Source organism: Perca fluviatilis, chromosome 8 (assembly GCF_010015445.1).
Source record: "Perca fluviatilis chromosome 8, GENO_Pfluv_1.0, whole genome shotgun sequence".
Taxonomy (NCBI): Eukaryota; Metazoa; Chordata; class Actinopteri; order Perciformes; family Percidae; genus Perca; species Perca fluviatilis.
Genome location: NC_053119.1, coordinates 39,597,432 through 39,617,221, shown reverse-complemented (window position 1 = coordinate 39,617,221; position 19,790 = coordinate 39,597,432). Strand labels below are relative to the sequence as shown.

Below are 19,790 nucleotides of genomic sequence, written 5' to 3'. Positions count from 1 at the left end.
AACAAAACAACAGGCCTTGGCCATCTAACCTAAGGGGGTAAGCCTCTCTCCACAACGTGTAGCTCCGATGGCTCCATTTTGATGCTAACAAGCACTCACCCGCCATTAGCATTCCATTGACTGCCATTCATTTTGGCATCACTTTGACAGCAAATAACTTTACATCTGAAGAGTTTAAAGATTTGTCCGTTGTTTATTTCTAAAGAAACACGACAATGTATAGAAGGCTCCATTACCTTGTACCTCACGTTATGGCTCCGTAGCAGACGTTTTTATAAAAATAGGCTAACGATTGTGTCATAACCACGAGACTTACTGTCACACAGTAGAGGAATTACCGTATAGTACAGGAGAAGCTCACAGGCAGTATCGACTCACATTAGCTGTTTAGGTTTAATTACTAATGTTAACTAGCATTTTAGTTAGCAATAATTAGCACGTGCCTATGTTATCTCCTTACATATACCTACGCTCTCCGTCTCTGTAAGATTGGGAATGATTGAGATTTCTCTCGGCACAGCTACCAGAAGACTTCACACTTTCAGACACGTTGCTCACGTCACATCTACGTCTTCAAGCTCAGTTGGAGGCTGCTCAGTAACGCTCAGCCAGCACCGGGAAAGAGACTTCTGATATCCTTCACTGGTCTCCGTCCAGAGACACGGGATCTGGTGGTCCATTTATTTATATGATCTAACTCTCTACAGGAGAAACATGGAGGGAGTTCTTCAGGAATTATTTTTGAATGGTTCTTTAATGTCAGCTAGTGTTGGCCATGTTTCATGCTGTCCGGAGACACGTTATGGTAATATCTGGGAAGACGCCGACAGGAAACAGCTGATCAGTGCTGGGAGTTAAATGTTCACTAATTCAGTCCTTTTTTGGCAAAAGGTGTTTTCATATTCCATTAGCATCAACTTTTTTTTCCACAAACAATAAAAACCACCCCCAGGGAGCGTTAAAACTTTTTGCGCAATGATCTACATTTTATCGGATGCTGCTGTTTGATCCAGCTTTACTAATGTGGAACTTTAAAGTACGTGAATGGAAACTGCATTATGTGTCTTCTTTGAGAAACTGAGATGCACTTTGTTTTCTCCACAAAATCAAGTTTGAACAAATGACAACAGACATGTAATGTGCCGAAATGAATTCAAACGCAACCTCTGTTTCCTTCAATGAACTCCACGGACTTTAAGTTGAGGTATATCACAACAAAAAAAGAAATCAACCTTCAAAAAACTAACAAAGCTATGTCAAAACAATCGTACGTCCAACGACAGACAACACAGCTGATCCTCCAGACACAAATGAGTGTGTTCAGTGCGTTCAGAGCGCGTGAGTTGTGCAGTGGTTAGATTAGAGCCCGACCGATAAAGGATTTTTAAGGCCGATACCGATACAAATATTTGATGATTTAAAAATCAGATATTCCGATATATATCGGCCAATACATATATAAAAATGTATCCAGAAATGCTTAACTTAAGATATGAAACTTAAACTCCTTTAAACAAAAAGACAATAACAAAAAAAAAATCAAAGAGTATTGCCAACAGGGACGTTGTAGAGCGCCCTCTGGTGGACAAACTATGCAACGCCAACACTCATACCATGTTGAAGGGTGTTTCGTCCGTTTTTATTTCATTTTTTTAATATTCAATTATCAGAATAATTTGTCATTTGTCATTATAAATGATTCTGATGAATGAATATTAAAAAAATACCGATAGTTTGGAAAATGCCTAATATCGGCCCGCCGATATATCAGTCAGGCTCTAATTAAGATTCTCATTGTTGAGTCTCCACACGGCAGAGTCCCAACACAGCAGCTGGACCTGTCCTGTACTCATGTTGTCCTGCTACTACACGCAGGCTTATAGCAGCTTCAAGTCCTCGTCAAACAATACTTATCATTTGCAAACTAACCTGACGTGACCCAGCTGGCTTCATAATGCAGAAAAAAGAAATGTGTTAATATCTCCTATTACAACACAGCCAAATGCATTGCAAGTTCTTTTCTGTTGGCTAAAATGATGCGTTTAAAGGAATTTCAAAGTGTCCACTCCTTGCCTCAGGCCCTTTAATGCTTTTAATGGCTGTGTGTGTATTTTGCACTATTACAGAGTCAGTCTCTCTCTCACTCTGCCCATGGCAGTGGCCTTCAGGTTCACTAAAAGCTGGGAGCAACAAGTATCTCAAGGTGAACATATTGGAACAAACATTAAACATCTGCTATTAAGACTTTTATTATTTGTAATGGTTTGTAAATAGAGAAATTATGGCACACTGCAAGGGCTGCAAACCAGGTCTACAGCCAGGGCTGATGTCATCAATCCTAGTTTACAACATCCATCAGGAAATGGATGCTTTTTAAAGTGCTCATATTATGCAAATTTTCAGGTTCATAATTGTATTTAGAGGTTGTACTAGAATAGGTTTATGTGGTTTAATTTTCAAAAAACACCATATTTTTGTTAAATTGCACATTGCTGCAGCTCCTCTTTTCACCCTGTGTGTTGATCTCTCTGTTTTAGCTACAGAATAAGACATCTCACTTCTGTTGCATCTTTGTTGGGAGTCGCACATGCTCAGACCTAGGTTAAGGACTACTAGCCAGTCAGAAGCAGAGTTTGAGGATGGCCCTGACAGTAGCTAGGTAAGGACTACTAGCCAGTCAGAGGCAGAGTATGAGGGCATGCCCTGACAGTAACTAGGTAAGGACTACTAGCTAGTCAGAAGCAGAATATGAGGGCGTGCAAGGCTACAGCTAGGCGAGCATTATAACGTGTGTTATAAGTGACCCCCGTTTGTCTCTGATGTGAAGGCTGGACTACAATAGAGCTGTTTGGAGCAGTTTGGAATCTGCGGGGTTGTGTTTCAGTCTCAATGGGCGCAAACGGAGACCTTTGGCAACACCGACACTGACGCCAACGTTTCTCCTCCTGATTTATCGGTCACGACGTCTCGGTCTCTGAGACTAAAGCTACTAACGTTACCATGGCAACTACCAGCAGCAGGGCGGAGTCTCCACGCTGCCTCCTCTTTATGCCCAGTATACCAGAATGTTGATGAGATATGAGGTTTGGGCGTGTTAGTTTAAACAGAGATTAGTTCTTCTACTGGAGCTAAAAACACTTGGTGCACGCAGATCGCACTGAGCTTAACAACTAAAACGTAGCAATGTAAATGTATGTGATGTTTTTCTTACATGTATACATGTAATTGCAATTATATAATATTAAAGATTATTTGACCAAAACAACTTATGTTAATACTCAATTGTGTTGAACTGTGGGAACAGTTTTTCAGAGCGATAAAATAATTCAGGATTATTTTATATTTCACACCATCACACCACACTGTCACTATTATTATTATGCCATGGGTGCAGCTTGGTAACAAGCTCCAGTGTGTAATCAAATGAAATCCCCATTCTTAATCCTGTTTACACAGTTCTGATTGGTCGGTTGTTTCTTCACTCTAGAGAATTATCCAGAGCCCTTAACCCCTCTAAGCATACTCCTGCAGGCCAACCGGTCTGCATGGAAAGATACCACCACAGCTAAGAGACTAAATGGGTTTCTGAAACTTGGGTAATGTGGACATTTACATATGGTGGATTCTTTCTGCATTTCCATGAAGTACAGTATTGGAGAAGACCAAGGTGGACAACAATGCTAATAATGGGTTCCACCATTTTGACAAACTACAGGAAATCCCCACCTTGTATAGAGCTGCTCAGTCAGTAGGCTGTAGGCACACAAACGCAAAAGCTACAACACTTTTTACGAAAAATTACGATTCCATTACGATTGGAATTTTATTGGTTATTGGTTTCGAATCTGATCATCGGATCCAAGTTTAACAAGTTTTGGTTTCCGTAGCGGCCAGGCACTTGTGCAGTAGCTAGGGCTGGGCAATATGGAGAAAATAAAATATTCCGATATTTTTGACCAAATACCTCGATATCGATACTGCAACGATATTGTAGTGTTGACTATTGGTGCTTTCACAAAATATTGACACAATGAGATTTTAAACTGATAAATAATCATCAGTAATGTAGATATAATGACTAAGTGGGTAAAGGCAAATAATAGAACAGCTACAACAGTTTGGTAAGTTCAGAAAATGACATCACTTTACTGTAATGCTGCCTTTAAAACCAGGAAAAGACTACACTTATGTCATATTACGATATTATGATACCCAAAATCTAAGACCATATCTAGTCTCATATCGCGATATTGATATAATATCGATATATTGCCCAGCTCTAGTAGTAGCCATGGAACACAGTAAGCGACACTCTAAAGTGTAGCTTTATTTTACTTTGAAAAAGCCTGTTTCAACTCCACCCCTCAAAGAATCAGAATCTAGAATAGATAAGAACCGGAATCTAAAGGAAGGATCGGAATCAGAACTGTTAAAATCAAAACGATGCCCAACCCTATCAGTCAGGACTCATTAATGGATTGAAATGAGATGTTGATTGCTTTGCAAGATGTGAGGAAGCAGGAAGTGAGAGATGGTTGAACAGAACGGTGGGAATGCATAACAACGGAGTGATGTAAAGAGGAAGTAATGAAAGGTGAAAAAGTGTCTGCCGGAGAAACGACATTGAGCCGTCCATCTTTCAGTCTGAGCACAGTAACCTCTCCCTCTTCACATCATTAATCTCTCTGTCTTTCCCTTTCTCTTCCATTCATTTACCATTTCATTATCACCCCTCTCCTTCCAATTCTTTCTCCCTACCCTCCCCTCTCTGCCTCTCCACAGTGTGTAAATCATCCAATCAGGCTCGATCATCACAGAGGCCAGGGGTCAAGTACTGACAAACTGGGACAAGGCGTGTCCGACTGGGAGAATGGAGGGAGGGAGGCAGGATGATGGGAGGGAGGGAGAACTGTAACCGTATAATACATAGTGAATAAGTTTCAGGTAATGCAAACAGAAAGGCAACTATTTTTGATTTGTTTAATGTTCCTCAGTTATGAAAGCATTCATGCACAAATGTTCTATTAATTACACTGAGTATTAAGAACAAGTATTTTACATTTAGGCATGCAGTATTTGCTTTCAGAAATAATGACATTGTAAAAAGACATGATTTAAGGTTTTTTTAATTTACATTAACACGTTACAGATTCCCTCCAACTATCAGAGGAGATGCTATTAAAAAATGTTAATCCACAAGAAAACCTGTTAAACACACACACACACACACACACACACACACTTAAGCTGCATTTAATGGAACATTCAATATTATAAACTGCCTCATTGCACAGAACGAGCGTTATTTGCCGGCAGGGTTTTGCAATGGTCGTTGATCGATGTCAGTTCACCGTGTCTGAGCCAGGCTAGCAGTTTCCCCCTGCTTCCAGTCTTTGTGCTAAGCTAGGCTAAAGACGGGGCATGAATACAAGAAGCACAGTTACAGAGACTGATGGAAGACAGTGTGTCCTGCTGAGGACTGTGTTTCTCAGAGAACGCAGACAGTTATTGGGTTCAGTGCATCGGATGCCTGAACTGCAGATATAGCCTACATATCTATCAATCAATAAAGTCAAATCAATACTAAACCATTTATGGCTAATGGAGGCACGGATATCACAACAAGCAAGCACATTGTATTACCCACAGAACAAACGGGCTTTCTACTGCGGGTCTGAAGGCTCTCACCAGAGTTCATATTAGAGCCCGATGGATCAGGGGTTTTAAGGCCAATACTGAGATTGAGATTTTAAAACTTAACAATGTATCAGTTGTTATTTGTTTTAAAGGAATACGCCACCGTTTGTTGAAATAGGGTTATTCACCGTCTCCTCTATATTTATGCATTGCCTTAGTCCGGCAGCCCGTAATGGTAAGCGTGATATCTCTGTGCCCGAATAGCAGTGCTTCGGCTGTAGCTTACTTCCACCCAATATAGTCCCAATTTTTCAATTTTTATTGAAAAACTTAACATTTTCTTGAGAAAGGACCTCTAAATACCCTGCCTAACATGCACCGAAGTTTTCCAGAAACCCAGTGAAAACACTGCATGACATAAGGAAATGTTTCGATAAAGATCTTTTGGAAATAGTTTTTTAAAGAATTGAGACCTAGATATACAGTATTTTACTGTGTCAAAGTAAAGTGGTCAGTGTTCTCTGGTGGACACATCATGGAGACACTGTCTCGAAATGACTTCAAACCTCTTTGGGACATTTCTGTACTGACATCTTGTTGCTTATCAGCCAGTATATCTATATCTATATATAGATATCTATATCTATATATAGATATACTGGATATATGATCTTTAAAGAGAAAACTCAAACATCAGCTTCACGTAAACACAAACACACCAGGCCCTCTTTTAATATTAGAAACATCAATGTCCTAAAATGACATTGTTAGTGCGTGCAGCATGTGTTCTGCTGTGCTGACTGCAATCAAACACTGAGGCATGCTCATACCTGACACTGTTTCAACAGACAGACAGTTTACTCAGACGCAACAATGTGTGAAATGTGCTGAGAGCACTGACAGCTGCACCCGCACCTCTGTACCTCTGTTTTACCCTCTGCTACCCTGCCAGCTCATCAGCACAGACGCTCAGTGAAATATCCAGTTTGTTTTAAGCACTAAGACACTAAAGTAGTGGGGTTCCACTTATAGCATATTTCCATTTTTTTATGATCTTTCCATCTGTGTGCATTCATGTCCCAGTACTAACCTAGCTCCGGGGAGCTTATTCCCCGAAGTCCTTATGTTTTCTCGCCTCGCACTTTTTCTTGGATTGGGGTGGCACCTGGATCGTGGTTGCAGCTGCGGCCATGGTCCTGCTCCACGCCCTGCTACGCCCTGCACTGCTACTACTATTATTACTAGTTCTATTATCCTTAATGGTACTATAATTGCCACTGTTCATCATTCCAACTGATATAATTATTATGAATCCTATTTCTCCATATCTGTGTATCTGTATCAGTGTCTCTGTATATCTGTATCATTGTCTCTGTATATTCTGTATATCTATGGGTCCAATGTTATTATTCCTGATAGGGATGATGGTAAAAGCTACGGAAATAAACCTCAAGGTATAACAATCAGAATGATCCTAATTAACGTAATATACATAAAGCAATAAACGTGACAAAGATGTGATGTGAAATGAACTAACAGTGTTTTTCTGTCCTGAGCCAGCAGGTTGTATGGGGCCACCAGCCTGCAAGGACCTATAGAACCATAGAAGCTAGAGCAGCTGTGTCTCAGCGTTTCCCTGCAGCCTGCAGTGACGCTCTGCCTGCTGTCACGCTACCTGTCCTTTCATCACAACACACACACACACTAACAACACACACTGCTCCCTCTATGTGACTGACACACTGAGCGGACCCTCCTGTTGCCCCTAGCAACTCCCTACCAACGTGACGTGGAGAGCTGCAGGAAATTGAGATGCAAGGTGCGTGCATGTGTCTGTATGTGTGTGTGTGCATTAAGATGGGAGGTAGGGCTTCTATCTCTAAGCAGCCATGATTAATATTGAAGTGAAAAGCTTTACAATAGCGCACACACACACACACACACACACACACACACACACACACACACACACACACACACACACACACACACACACACACACACACACACACACACACACACACACACACACACACACACACACACACACACACACACACACACACACACACACACCTAGTACTGCACTGGCCAAGCAGTCCCTGTACATCATCTTAGGAAACCCCACCTATCTACAGGGTGGTGGCATTTGTGTATGTGTGTGTGTGTGTGTGTGTGTGTGTGTGTGTGTGTGTATGTGTATGTATGCTGTGAATGAGGGGTTACTTAGTGTGTCTAGTAACGTGTATAGACAACACTGCAATGTGACACACACATTTAGCATTGTAAATAACCCGATAAGCTAGCATGAATGAATGAACACACACACACAAACTTATGTATGTATTTATGCATACATTTATAAAATGAGATGCATGAAAGATTGAGCCTGACACACACACACACACACACACACACACACACACACACACACACACACACACACACACACACACACACACACACACACACACACACACACACGTGTATCGTGCATACATGAATGTCAAAAAACATTTTGCCTTCATTAAATTTTCAAACTGGATTCATGTATTTATGTATGTGTACGTTTAGAGATCACACACACTTACAGAGGAGAAAACACACACTCAGCATGCTGAGCACTTAACCCCAGCCCTTCTCCTTTCTGTGGTCTCACACACCCACACCTCTGCAGTGATGTGTTCCACACAGCGCTCAGTGTTTGGGCTCAGTGTGACCAGCACCAGCTCAACACTAGCTGGATTCCTTGTGAGCACGATCCGAATGAGCTGTCTTTTAAGGGAGTATGTTTGAGACAATACTGACCGTGAATAGAATATTTAGATTGTTCTACTCCTAGTCTCGCATGTCCAGCTCTATCTCCACGGAGTAAGGTCTTGCTACACCACAGATGCATTTTGGGATAGGAGAAAATAAATGCTCCACATTACAATATTAAATGAAGTTAACTGTTGACACAATACAGTACCGTGAGCTATTTAAATGAGCTGATACATGGTTAAACCTCATTGGCTCTTACCAGTGTATCTCTGTGTGTACTTTGTCCACAGCAATCGCGCCAATCAGTCCCAAAATGTCCCAGTTACAGAAGAAATGCTATAAACATGTTCTTTATAAATCTTTACAATCATTCCCTGAAGGAACCAAGCAGGCCTGTCTTAATGCACCATCCAAACTTTCTTAAAAACCTGACATTTTCAGGGCATACTTTGCTAGCTCGAAGTCTGTTGTTGTTTCCCGAAGAGAACAGAGTTTTGCCAAGCCAGGGACATACGGTGATAATTATTATGTGTTCATTATTAACCCTAACCCGTCGTAACTATCCTACTTGTATGTATTATGAGCAGGCAGCACCGCAGCTTCAGACACTGCCAGCGATGGACTGGGACATTGGGAATAATAGATCATGTTACAGTTCCATCAGTAGTGATGTAACGCAACATGTAGATGACAAGAAAAGATAATAGTGAGCTTCATGGGTCAAATCTCCAACGTTCAATGTGAGTTGCGTCCACGCACATTTCATAATGTGTTTGTGTGCATGTGTGATGTACAAACACCCGCTGTCTGAGCTCATTGAAATCCGGCTACTTTCTTCTTCCAATTCTATATTTATCTGACCCATCCATGCTCTCTGCTGCTACAGTAGACCTGTGTGTGTGTGTGTGTGTGTGTGTGTCTGTGTGTGTCTGTGAGGATCACACAGAGAAACAACCCAGTCTGAAATTTAAACACATGCTGTCTTATTCCCTGTGTGATCAGAAAATCAAGCTACGCTCAGTCGAACATGCTCTAAACACACACACACACACACACACACACACACACACACACACACACACACACACACACACACACACACACACACACACACACACACACACACACACACAGACACAAACACACACACACACACACACACACACACACACACACACACAGACACACAGACACACACACACACCGTTTCTAGGAACATGTACAGTACCATGTACGTCATGGAATTTTTGGAGAGATGTGACCAGGTGAGAGGGATCACAGGAACGGTTGCTGTGGCAACTAGGATTTCACTGGCTGATACTGCAGGTGTGATGATGTCACTAATGTCAATACAAGCTATAGGACGAGTTGACGGAACAACGGAGCGGTGCCAGAACGTTCCGAGCAGAAACACAGCAAACACACTGCATGGTGCACTTCCTTTCTCCAACTCAGTGTGCAAACACACAGACACACACACACAGACACACACACGCACACAGCATCAGCAATGACCCCTATGACTCAGGTAGGTAAACACTGTAATATTTCTCCATAGCCGTGGCAACACGCAGCTGAACAAATGAATGTTTGATGTTGACCATGTTCACCATCTTAGTTTAGCGTGTTAGCATCCGACAGTTGTTGAGATATTGGACCGGCCGACCAACGCTGCCATGCATACAGCCTCCAGCATGGCTGAACACACAAACACATTGAAAGATATCTAAGAACAGGAACCAATCGGTGATCAGCATCAGATCAGCTGTGATCAGGGTATACCTCGTCATGTTTGGGTTAGGTTTACTCCGACCTGCGGCCCTTTGCTGCATGTCATTCCTTCCTCTCTCTCCCATTTCATGTCTTCAGCTGTCCTATAAAAAAAAAAGGCCTAAAATGCCCAAGAAATAATCTAAAAAATAAAAATAAACCTAACCCTCCAGTATGATTCAGATATCAGGAGACTACTGTTGTGGAACACTGGGGTTGTCCTGAAAACTACACTGCTCTTCACAGAAACTGCTGAGAGAAGCACCCAGTTGAACAACCACATGTACTTTCAGAATACAGACCTACTTAATGTCCTCCCTGCTGAGGAGACGCTGCGCGCACAGCACACGCACGCACGCACGCACGCACGCACAAGATGCATCCAATACACGTTGAGTGCATCACTTTCATCATCACAATTTCTGCCTTTGGTTACACAATCTCCTTTCTGTGGCAGGATCACACATGCTTCGCACGCACACACACACACACACACACACACACACACACACACACACACACACACACACAGAGGACATACACACACAGCAGGAGGCAGCAGGTCCATGTGTGAGTGCCAACTTTAGCAGATCTGAACACATCTTGCTGCCACAGTGAGGAGGCGTGCAGCAGCCGCCTCTGCATCTTTCCACACTGCAACTACTACACATCACCGGAGAGGACGGCCATGCAGAGGTCCTCTCCACCGCTGCTCTCTTCTCACCAATAATCAGGCAAACAGCGGTTTCACGAGAAGAGGTTTGTGCTATCATGTTGCAGCTGTGACAAATTATGAGGGAACACACAAGCTCTGGCTTCAGCGCTCAGTGGTGGGGGGCCGATGCTGCAGAGGCCCACACAATCAAATGACAGAAGATTGCATGACACAGTTAGAATAGTTGGGTTAAGCATTAAAGGTCACAGTGATGTGGGCATCGGATCGGTATAGGGAAACAAATGCTTTGAATATGTTAAATCAGAACAGTGACTGATATCAACATCATGCCCAAAACATACTGAGCATATGTTTCGTAATGTGATGATTCACTCGTTCCTAGCAACTTGCTAATAGGTTATTCTTTTAGAAGGGGATATCTAACTGTTGGTGCATTTTTGCAAACTGGCAGTGATGATTGAAGGATATATTATACGAATGCTGACAGCCTATTCCGAGGAAGCTTTAAAAGCCTGCAGCACAAACAAACCAAAAAATGCAAGAGCAAACGTGCACACACGTGTGAATGCAATGCACTGTGGTGTTAGCAATGAATCAGGACATATCAAAGCAGTGCCTAGTTGCACGGTATTACTCTGAAACTAAAGATATGGTGCTCTAACTGGCGATTAAATGAAGTTATTATTAGCCTAATATCATCGACCACGAGGGTGGTGGAAATAATCAGTTATCTGAGCGGATAACAATGGTAATATTGTGCATTCCTAATAATGGAAGTAATACAATAACGTAAGCCCCTTTCCATTTGTGGTGTAGCTGAGGGACACACACACACACGCACACACACGCACACACACACACACACACACACACACACACACACACACACACACACACACACACAGCTTGACCCTCCAGGCAGAGTTTGTGAAACAGATCCAAAGGAATGTGATAAAGAACAACACAACAAGCTCCATTAAGACATAAAGACCATTTCCAGCAGCACTAAAACATCTGAGATTGAGTGTAAAAGCAACATGATATAAATTCATCCCTAGCGCGCGCGCACGCACGCACGCACGCGCACACACACACACACACACACACACACACACACACACACACACACACTAATATCAGCTGTCTAAATGTGTTGACAGGTCAGGCCTGCCGAGAATAGCTCTGGCACTACCGTGCCAGCCTGTGGCAGATAAATGCCCCTTTAACCAATGAGCACAGCTCTGGCACTATTACTTCACCATGCCACTCAAGTGGTTCTTCCAGCAAATTCGACTTATTAATGACACAACCTAGAGCGAGTTGCAATTTATTTCAACATAATGTACCTTACAGCTGCTGGCTATTTTAAGCAGGCTAACAGCAGTTCTGAAAGTTGACATTTCAATAATGGAAGCTCGGTGTGTAACGTTAATGGGTGTGTGCTGCATTCAAGAAGAGCGGTCTCTCGGTTGGACGTGTCCAGTCGGGCTCCACCGTAAAGACAACTAGTTCCTAAACAGCTAATATTAAAGCCAGTGAAGGACAGGAGTGTTTCCTGAGCCCCGGGGCTGACATACTTACAGGGACAGACATCTTGCCGGTGCTGTCACTCTCCTCGGCTGCTCGGCTTTAAAACGCGCAGTGCTCGGCTTTTTCTCCGGATGCTACTTTTCCAACAGGACGAGGCTTTCTTCCTTCACGGCTCCCCAAGTGTCAGTCCTCCTTCCTCCGTTCCTTGGTGCACTCCATAAGACTGGCAGACATCCGGCTGTAGAGGGTAGTCGGGTCAAAATGTGTCCGCAGCAGAAGCAGGTTTTTGCGGCAGCCAGCGGCAGTGTGGCCGCATGAATGTCCAGCAGAGCCGGGGATGACTCTCCTCCGTCCCCCCCGCCTTCTTCCCTCTCCCCTCCGCCGCTCCTCGCTCCAGTCACGGATTCCTTCACGGACCTCTTCAGAAATGCTCCGATAAAAGCTCGTTAACGACGTAGCTATAATTCGGGAGGTCAAGCGACTTCCGCCGTTAAGTTGCCAGGTCTGTAGCGGGAGTGAACGGCGGGAGTAAACCGCCTCTGCCGCTGTGCGCTGCTGTCGTGCCTCCCCAGGGATGATCCGGATCCAGATCCAGCCTTAAAGAGACCGTCTCACTACAGGAACATACACTTCCTACAGTTTACACCGCACTTTAAAATCAACAGTCGGGTAGGCTACCCCCCGGGCATTTTTTTGAAACAAGCCTTTAAAGGACCATCCCACAGCCCTATGTTCCCACCGTCATTTCTAAGATTTTTTCCAAAATTAGGCCCTATGTTCCCACATTTCCTTTTTCATAAATGTGTATCAGATTTTATCCCCCTAACCCTAACCCTAAACAATGTTGTACGAGGATATAGGGCTTAAATTGAAGGGAAATGTAGGAACACATGACCTAATTTTGAATATGTCCTAGAAATGTGGGAACATAGGGCTGACCCCACGTCCGATGGTTTGCATGCTCATTTACTACACATGATTTACACGTTAACATGCTGTATTTTGGAACTGTGAACGGTTTACACATTAGGTCTACTGCACTACACTATGCCAGTGGTTCCCAACCCCATGGGGTCTCCAGCACAGCACACAAAGGAGTCATCTATTTATTTAATGTTCATTTGGATAGGGACAAGTATGTAGCATAAACCTATGCCACACACCACAGCATTTATAGCCTAAGCTAATTTGCAATGCACATCCCTATAGATGCAGCGGTGGAAAAAGTATTCAGATCTTTTACTTCAGTAAAAGTACTAATACCACACTGTAAAAACACTTACAGTAAAAGTCCTGCATTGAAAATGTTACTTAATTAAAAGTCTGTAAATATGATCAGGGAAATGTAGTTAAAGTATTAAAGTAAAGAACTCTCCTCCCATTGTAGAAAGAGTAAAGGATCCAACCAGCTGTGTGTTTAATGGTCTCATCGTCTCAGCTGGACTTGTAGCCATTATATTGTCGGCTAGTTTACTTTAGAATCAAACATTAGATTTTATAAACTACATGTGTTTTGTGTGCAGAAATCTGAATGTGTAAAGTAACTAGTAACTAAAGCTGTAACAGATGAATGTAGTGGAGTAAAAAGTACAATATTTCTCTCTGAAATGTAGCGGAGTAGAAGTAGAAAGTGGCATGAAAAGAAAAAGACTCAAGTAAAGTACAAGTCGGCATTTATAGATACAGTAAATTCCATCCATAAGTGACACAATGACAGAATGTATGACTGTTCTGGTTCATGGCTTTCATACACTTTCTGTAATAAAACGGGTCCGTGGTCTAATTTGTGTCAGTTCAGAGGTCCTTGACGTGAAAATATACTTCACTTTACAACTACATTACTATACTATAATGTCAAGCTGTGGCAAACAATCTAAAAATGTAAATATTCAACTATGTACATATAGGCTAATAAGAAGAGACAAGGTTTAAAACTTAAAGACAATCAATACAGTTTGAAAAAATTGTTTTCCAGCACAGTAAATATCAAGTGTGAATAGATTTTGATCTAAGTTACAATGTTATTATTTATAACCACAACAACAGGATGTGATGTTATTAACAATCTGATACAAATATAAAGATGCTGAGCATCTGTGAGGTTGTGCAGCTGTTTGTGTACTCACTATCACAAGTTGTTTCTGCTCATTATAAAAATGTGCTCAGGTTTGATCACTGGAACACAGTGACTGACAAAAAACTGCTTTTGGTATTCATAAACACACCTCTGATAACAGACAGTCGTTTGAAAGTTTTTATGATGATTGGTGTGATATAAATAGTGGAGCCCCAGCTTTGTTTGTGTGTGTGTGTGTGTGCATGGGTGGGTGGATGCATGTATGTGTGTGTGTGTTTGTGCGAGCGTGTGCATGCGGTGTGTGTGCGCATGTGTGCAACACAGCTTCCCATCCAGGGTGCTTCTCCTGAGATTAGATCAGGGAGGGCAGAAAAGTTGAAGTTTGTCGCTAGAAAAAAAAATGCAGAGACGAAATATGTCAACGGAATATTTACTGAATACTTCCAAAACACATAGGCTGTAGCTTTTGAAGGCTGCTTGATTCTACAGTACGTCCAGAAATCAGGCGCGTCAAACCAAGTTGTGGCACGCTTTGGCTAAATAACAACATGTGTCCTGTTCTATAGGTACCATATGAAACTAGACAATCTATTATAATGCCAGCTTGTGGGGAAGGGGGCTAAATAACCCTACAAAGTTGGGCTACATTTTAACGAGGTAAAACCTCTCACCTCCAGATATCGGAATGAAAATGGGTTCTATGGATACCCACAAGTCTCCCCTTTACAGACACGCCCACTTTTTGACAATCCCATGCAGTGTTTCTCGTGCAGTATACATGTGTTATTATATTCTAAAATGGTGTGTTTGACTATTTCTGGATACTGGGGTCTTGGAGTGTAGAAAAATTGGGTCTGACTGGAAAGCTGAGACTCGTGTAGACTCAATGAGCCCAGTTGTATTCATGTGTGAGGATGCTGTGGCCTCCAGGATAATCTCAGCCTCATGAAACTTTCAGAGGATGTGTGGCTTTCATAGGGTTACTGACAATAAGGGGGTTTCTGAGCAGTTTCCAGCTTCCTAATCTGATCACCGAAAAATGCAACTCCTGCAGAAATCTCCAAAGGTCTTTGAAACCAAACCAGACTTTTTCTATGGTGTCCATTAAGGTCTTGGTGTCTTAATGTGGTGGTCAAAAATGGTTCAACTTTGCACCAAACCTGTGTAACAAATGGTATCAAAAATCGCTGCCTAGACATAAGTGAGCCATCACATACGTATTTCATACTGTTCTCAGCCCTTATACACTTTCACAATTTAATTTAATAATTGTTTTTTCTTTCATATTTTTGACTACTACAACAACTTGACACACGGTGCTGAGCTGTGTAATAAATCTTCAGGTCCCCAGCTTTCAGCTGATGTACACTTCTGTACTGTCAACCTTTAACCCCCCCCCCCTGTATGTATGAATAGTATATGTTTGCTTGATTGACAGGTGTCACACTGTCAGCTCCACCAAGACTTCAGAGCATAGGAGTAATTTACAGGGGTGATGGGGGGAGGGGGGTGTTACAACCACCCAATAATCAAAACTAGCCAGTGCACCCCCCACACACACACACAAAACTATTATTTGCACCATACCTTGATGTGGAAAAGGCACAAATTGTTGCAGAAAAATTCACCAGAATGCAGGAAATTTTGAGTTTGACACTCAAAATTTCAAGTTGAGATCTCAACCCCCCCCTGCCAATGTTGAACCCAAAGTTACTCCCTTGCTCTCAGTGTATCTGTTTAAAAACCTGCGGGGGATGTCCTAAACAATACAGTATGTGATGCATGTTTTCTGTGATGCATGTCTTTTACCCTTGCCAGTGTATGCAGAATAAAATCAATCCCTCATAACTGCAAAAATCCAGTTCCAGTGCACTGCAGCAGCGTGCACACGGAGGAGACTGAGCGAAGAAAACACAGCTCTATAAATAATCACAGCAGCAGCTTCATGTTAAAATGATCGGCCCTCCAGCTGCCATGTAAATAAAATAAGGCGTGAGAGGAGAGGCAGAGGTTTGGTGATGCACAGTGCTCATATCCTATTTAGCCTCTGACTGATTGGTGCCATCGTCTTGAGAGATGATCTCCGACTGCACTGGTTGTCTGTGGGGAAATGATTACATTGAGACATTTTGATTGGAGTGGAGTTTTAGTGTCCCATGATGATGTAAATGCTGTTTCAGACTCTTCCATCGACACCGTGATGTGAGGATAATCTCCTGTCAGCTCTTCGCCATGAAAACCCACTATCTTTGTGTGTGAGTGTGTGAGGAAAGGTTTAGTAGTGAATCACGCACACACACACAATGTGTGAGTAGTCAGCATGTGGGGATGGTGACAGTAGCTCAGTCAGTAGGCAGTTGGGAACTTCAAGTCCCCATACGGACCAAAGTATGGTGGTGGGGTGTTAGCTGGAGAGGTGCCAGTTCACCTGCCAAAGTGCTCTAGAGCAAGGCACCGAACCCCCAACTGCTCAGGGCACCTGTCCGGCAGTCGCAGCTCCCTCACTCTGACATCTCTCCATTAGTGCATGTATAGGTACTGAGCATGTGTGTGTAATTCAGGTCTGTAATAATAAAAGTGAAAACATTGTAATTTCCCTTACAAGATTAATAAAGTATAAATTATTATTATTAAACTAAAATCGAGTGGACTGCCACAAAGAAAAATCAACCAACCAGCAAATTTAAAACCATCCGTTTGTTTATTGGATATCTAATATTTACATGAATAAACAGAGTGTCAAACTAACAAGACATCAAAACTCCCCGTTCCTCATCACCCCGCCCCCACCCCCATCCCATGGCCCGGACCAATCGGCTGCCGGGGGGAGCGGCGGTCAGCGCCCTCCTCCTCTGATACGATTGATTCATCTTCTACGGACAGCGCTGTGTCCAGTGTCCCAAGGAAGCTTGGGGGGGGGTTCAGAGGTGCTTTAAAACGTATGAGAATGTTCAAATGCTCAAAGGCATCAACTGTTATTTTCCAACACCAAAAACATCATGAACAGCTTAAAAAAAAAAAATTAAACAATGAAAAATCTCGCCAACAATGGCACGAGTCTAACCAAACCTTTAACAGAAAAGGACATATTGGTCTTTAGGAGGAGCCCCCACTCCCAGCACCTTGTCTCTATCACTTGATTAAACAACTTAAATGCAATTCCAATCTTTCAAATTATTTTGTGACATAAGTTTTTTTTTTTCTTAGAAAAAAATGATTACGAGTGTGCTAGGATGTTTGCAAATGTCTTTTTGGATTCAACTGGGAATCGCCAAAGTCAGAAGTTTTCAAAAATCACACCTGGGGTCTTTAGCCCATCGGCATCATGTTAGGTGACTATCAGTTGGAGTATTTCCAAAACTTTGATGCACATAAAGGCTCCTGTCTCGATCAAGGCTGCAAACAATGTGACACTGCTCAAACAGTCCTCGGTCTAGGGCTGCCCTCGACTAAAGAAATCCTACACGACCAACAATCGTATGGTTTCGTCGACAAATTAGCGAGTATATTAGTTGATTTAAATCAACAGATCTTTGAGCTTTGAGTGGCCGTTAAGACTCGAAAAGAACAATGTAATTGCAGTGCGTTTACCATCTGTAGAACTGAGTTTCTCTACGAAGAGTCATCCAAAAGCACCATGTGAAACGTGTTTACCAGAGATGTGCTCACAAATGTCTCAGAAATGAATCATTTAGCATGAATAAGCATAAAAAAGGAGTAACGGATTAAAGAAATGTTAAGTCGACTGGGACCAAAACGACCGTTCAGTCGACTCGTTGACCCAGAGGGGGGGCAGCCCTTTCTCTTCAACATGAGATACCAGAGTACCTCCCATTCTTTTGCCAAGCAGCTTTGTAGAACTCATTGGATCAATTTAACAATAGGTATTGTATTTTCACTTTTAAATTTCTGGTTCCGTTTGGGATCAATCCAGTGTGTGGTGTGAGGCTCGGTTCTCGTTTAGAGCAAAAAAGTGTTCAGAATATGCTAGAAGTCTGGTTGGACAGCACTGACTGCAGTCTTCTGCATAGCAACGGTTGTTAACGCTAATGAAACAGAGAGAGAAAAGACATGATTTCTCAAAGTAAAAAGTGAAATTATTTATAAGCCTTATTATGGTTCAGCTTCTGTGTGAAAGAACAGGGAAGCCTCTACCCAGTGTGAACATGTGATCTGCATCTGGGTAACATCTGGTCCCAGGCCGGTACGTTTACACCAGGTATTTACAAGTGCTCTGGTCATTCTGCCCTCACCCTAATTGGATGCACACAAGGTAGGTGGAGCGGGCAGCGTCTGAGGTCGGGGCAGGCGATCCTCTCGTGGGACTGCTACGACATGTACTTTTTGGTAGCCTTGCTAACAGGGCTAATGTTCGCTTGGCTTCCCCCTCTGTCCTGCACATGGTAGTGGTCCCTCCAGAGTCTCCAGACTCGACACGCGCTGCTGCTGCTGCTGTATGGATCTACTGGTTTGTCCTTTTCAGAGGAAGGTAGCGCCTGCAGCCTGCGTGACAGGCGGCTTCAGATAGCAGGAAGAGGCGCAGTTATAGGGGACCTTTCAACTTGGGTTTTTCCCACATGACGCTATACTGTGTAGATGAGAGTTACACCTGGTTGAGAGCGGATACGTTCTGATTGCAAGGTGTATCTCTGATGCATGTAAAGTCCAGTTCAGACCGAAGATTTGCGATGAGACGAGCTGGAACCTGCAGCTACTTGCAATAAGGATTGGGCATCGAGAACCGATTCCAGTAGAATCGTTTCTTTATTGGAATCGTTTGGAGGATTTGGTTCCAAATCCGATCATCGCTTCCAAATTTAATATGAGCAAGTTTTGTTTTCCGAACCGGCCAGGTGCTTGCTGCGTTTCAGCCTTGGAGCACAGTAAGCATCGCTCTGGTCTGGCTTTATTTTACGTTGAAAAAGCTGTAAAACTGCAAACCACCACTGAATCAAATAAAACTTTCCTCTTATTTGTGAAAATAGGCATGTGACCCGTTTCAGCTCCACCCCTCAAAGAATCGGAATCGCAAAGGAAGAATCGGCATTGTTAAAATCTAAACGATGTCCAACCCTACTTGCAATGCGCCGGTCTGCAGCGTTCTGAAAGCTGCCAGTTTACAGCAATGCGACGAGACAAGACGGCGTTTCATCCCCACCGTTCTAACGTCCACATTTTGAGCCTTTTTTGTAGCTGGATATCATTTGCAGCGTCTTAAAATACGAATAAGGATAGTGATAGTGAGATACTTGCTGCAGCTGCAGTTCTAGTAGAGATGAAATGGTTTTATTTCTCTAAATTCTCTGCTTCGTTCTAACGCCTCTCCCTCTCTTCAGT

At 42.8% G+C, this 19,790-nt stretch overlaps 1 protein-coding gene across 1 annotated transcript in view; it reads right to left on the bottom strand.

The window, feature by feature from the left end:
- The window catches only part of bcar1 (BCAR1 scaffold protein, Cas family member), an 82,809-nt gene extending 69,828 nt beyond the window's left edge, over positions 1-12,981 (bottom strand). Inside the window, exon 1 of the mRNA XM_039807997.1 lies at positions 12,428-12,981. Within this exon, the coding sequence (XP_039663931.1) occupies positions 12,428-12,439 (12 nt within the window). The 5' untranslated portion in view covers positions 12,440-12,981. The remainder of the gene's footprint in view (positions 1-12,427) is intronic.
- Between the last annotated feature and the right edge of the window lie 6,809 nt (positions 12,982-19,790).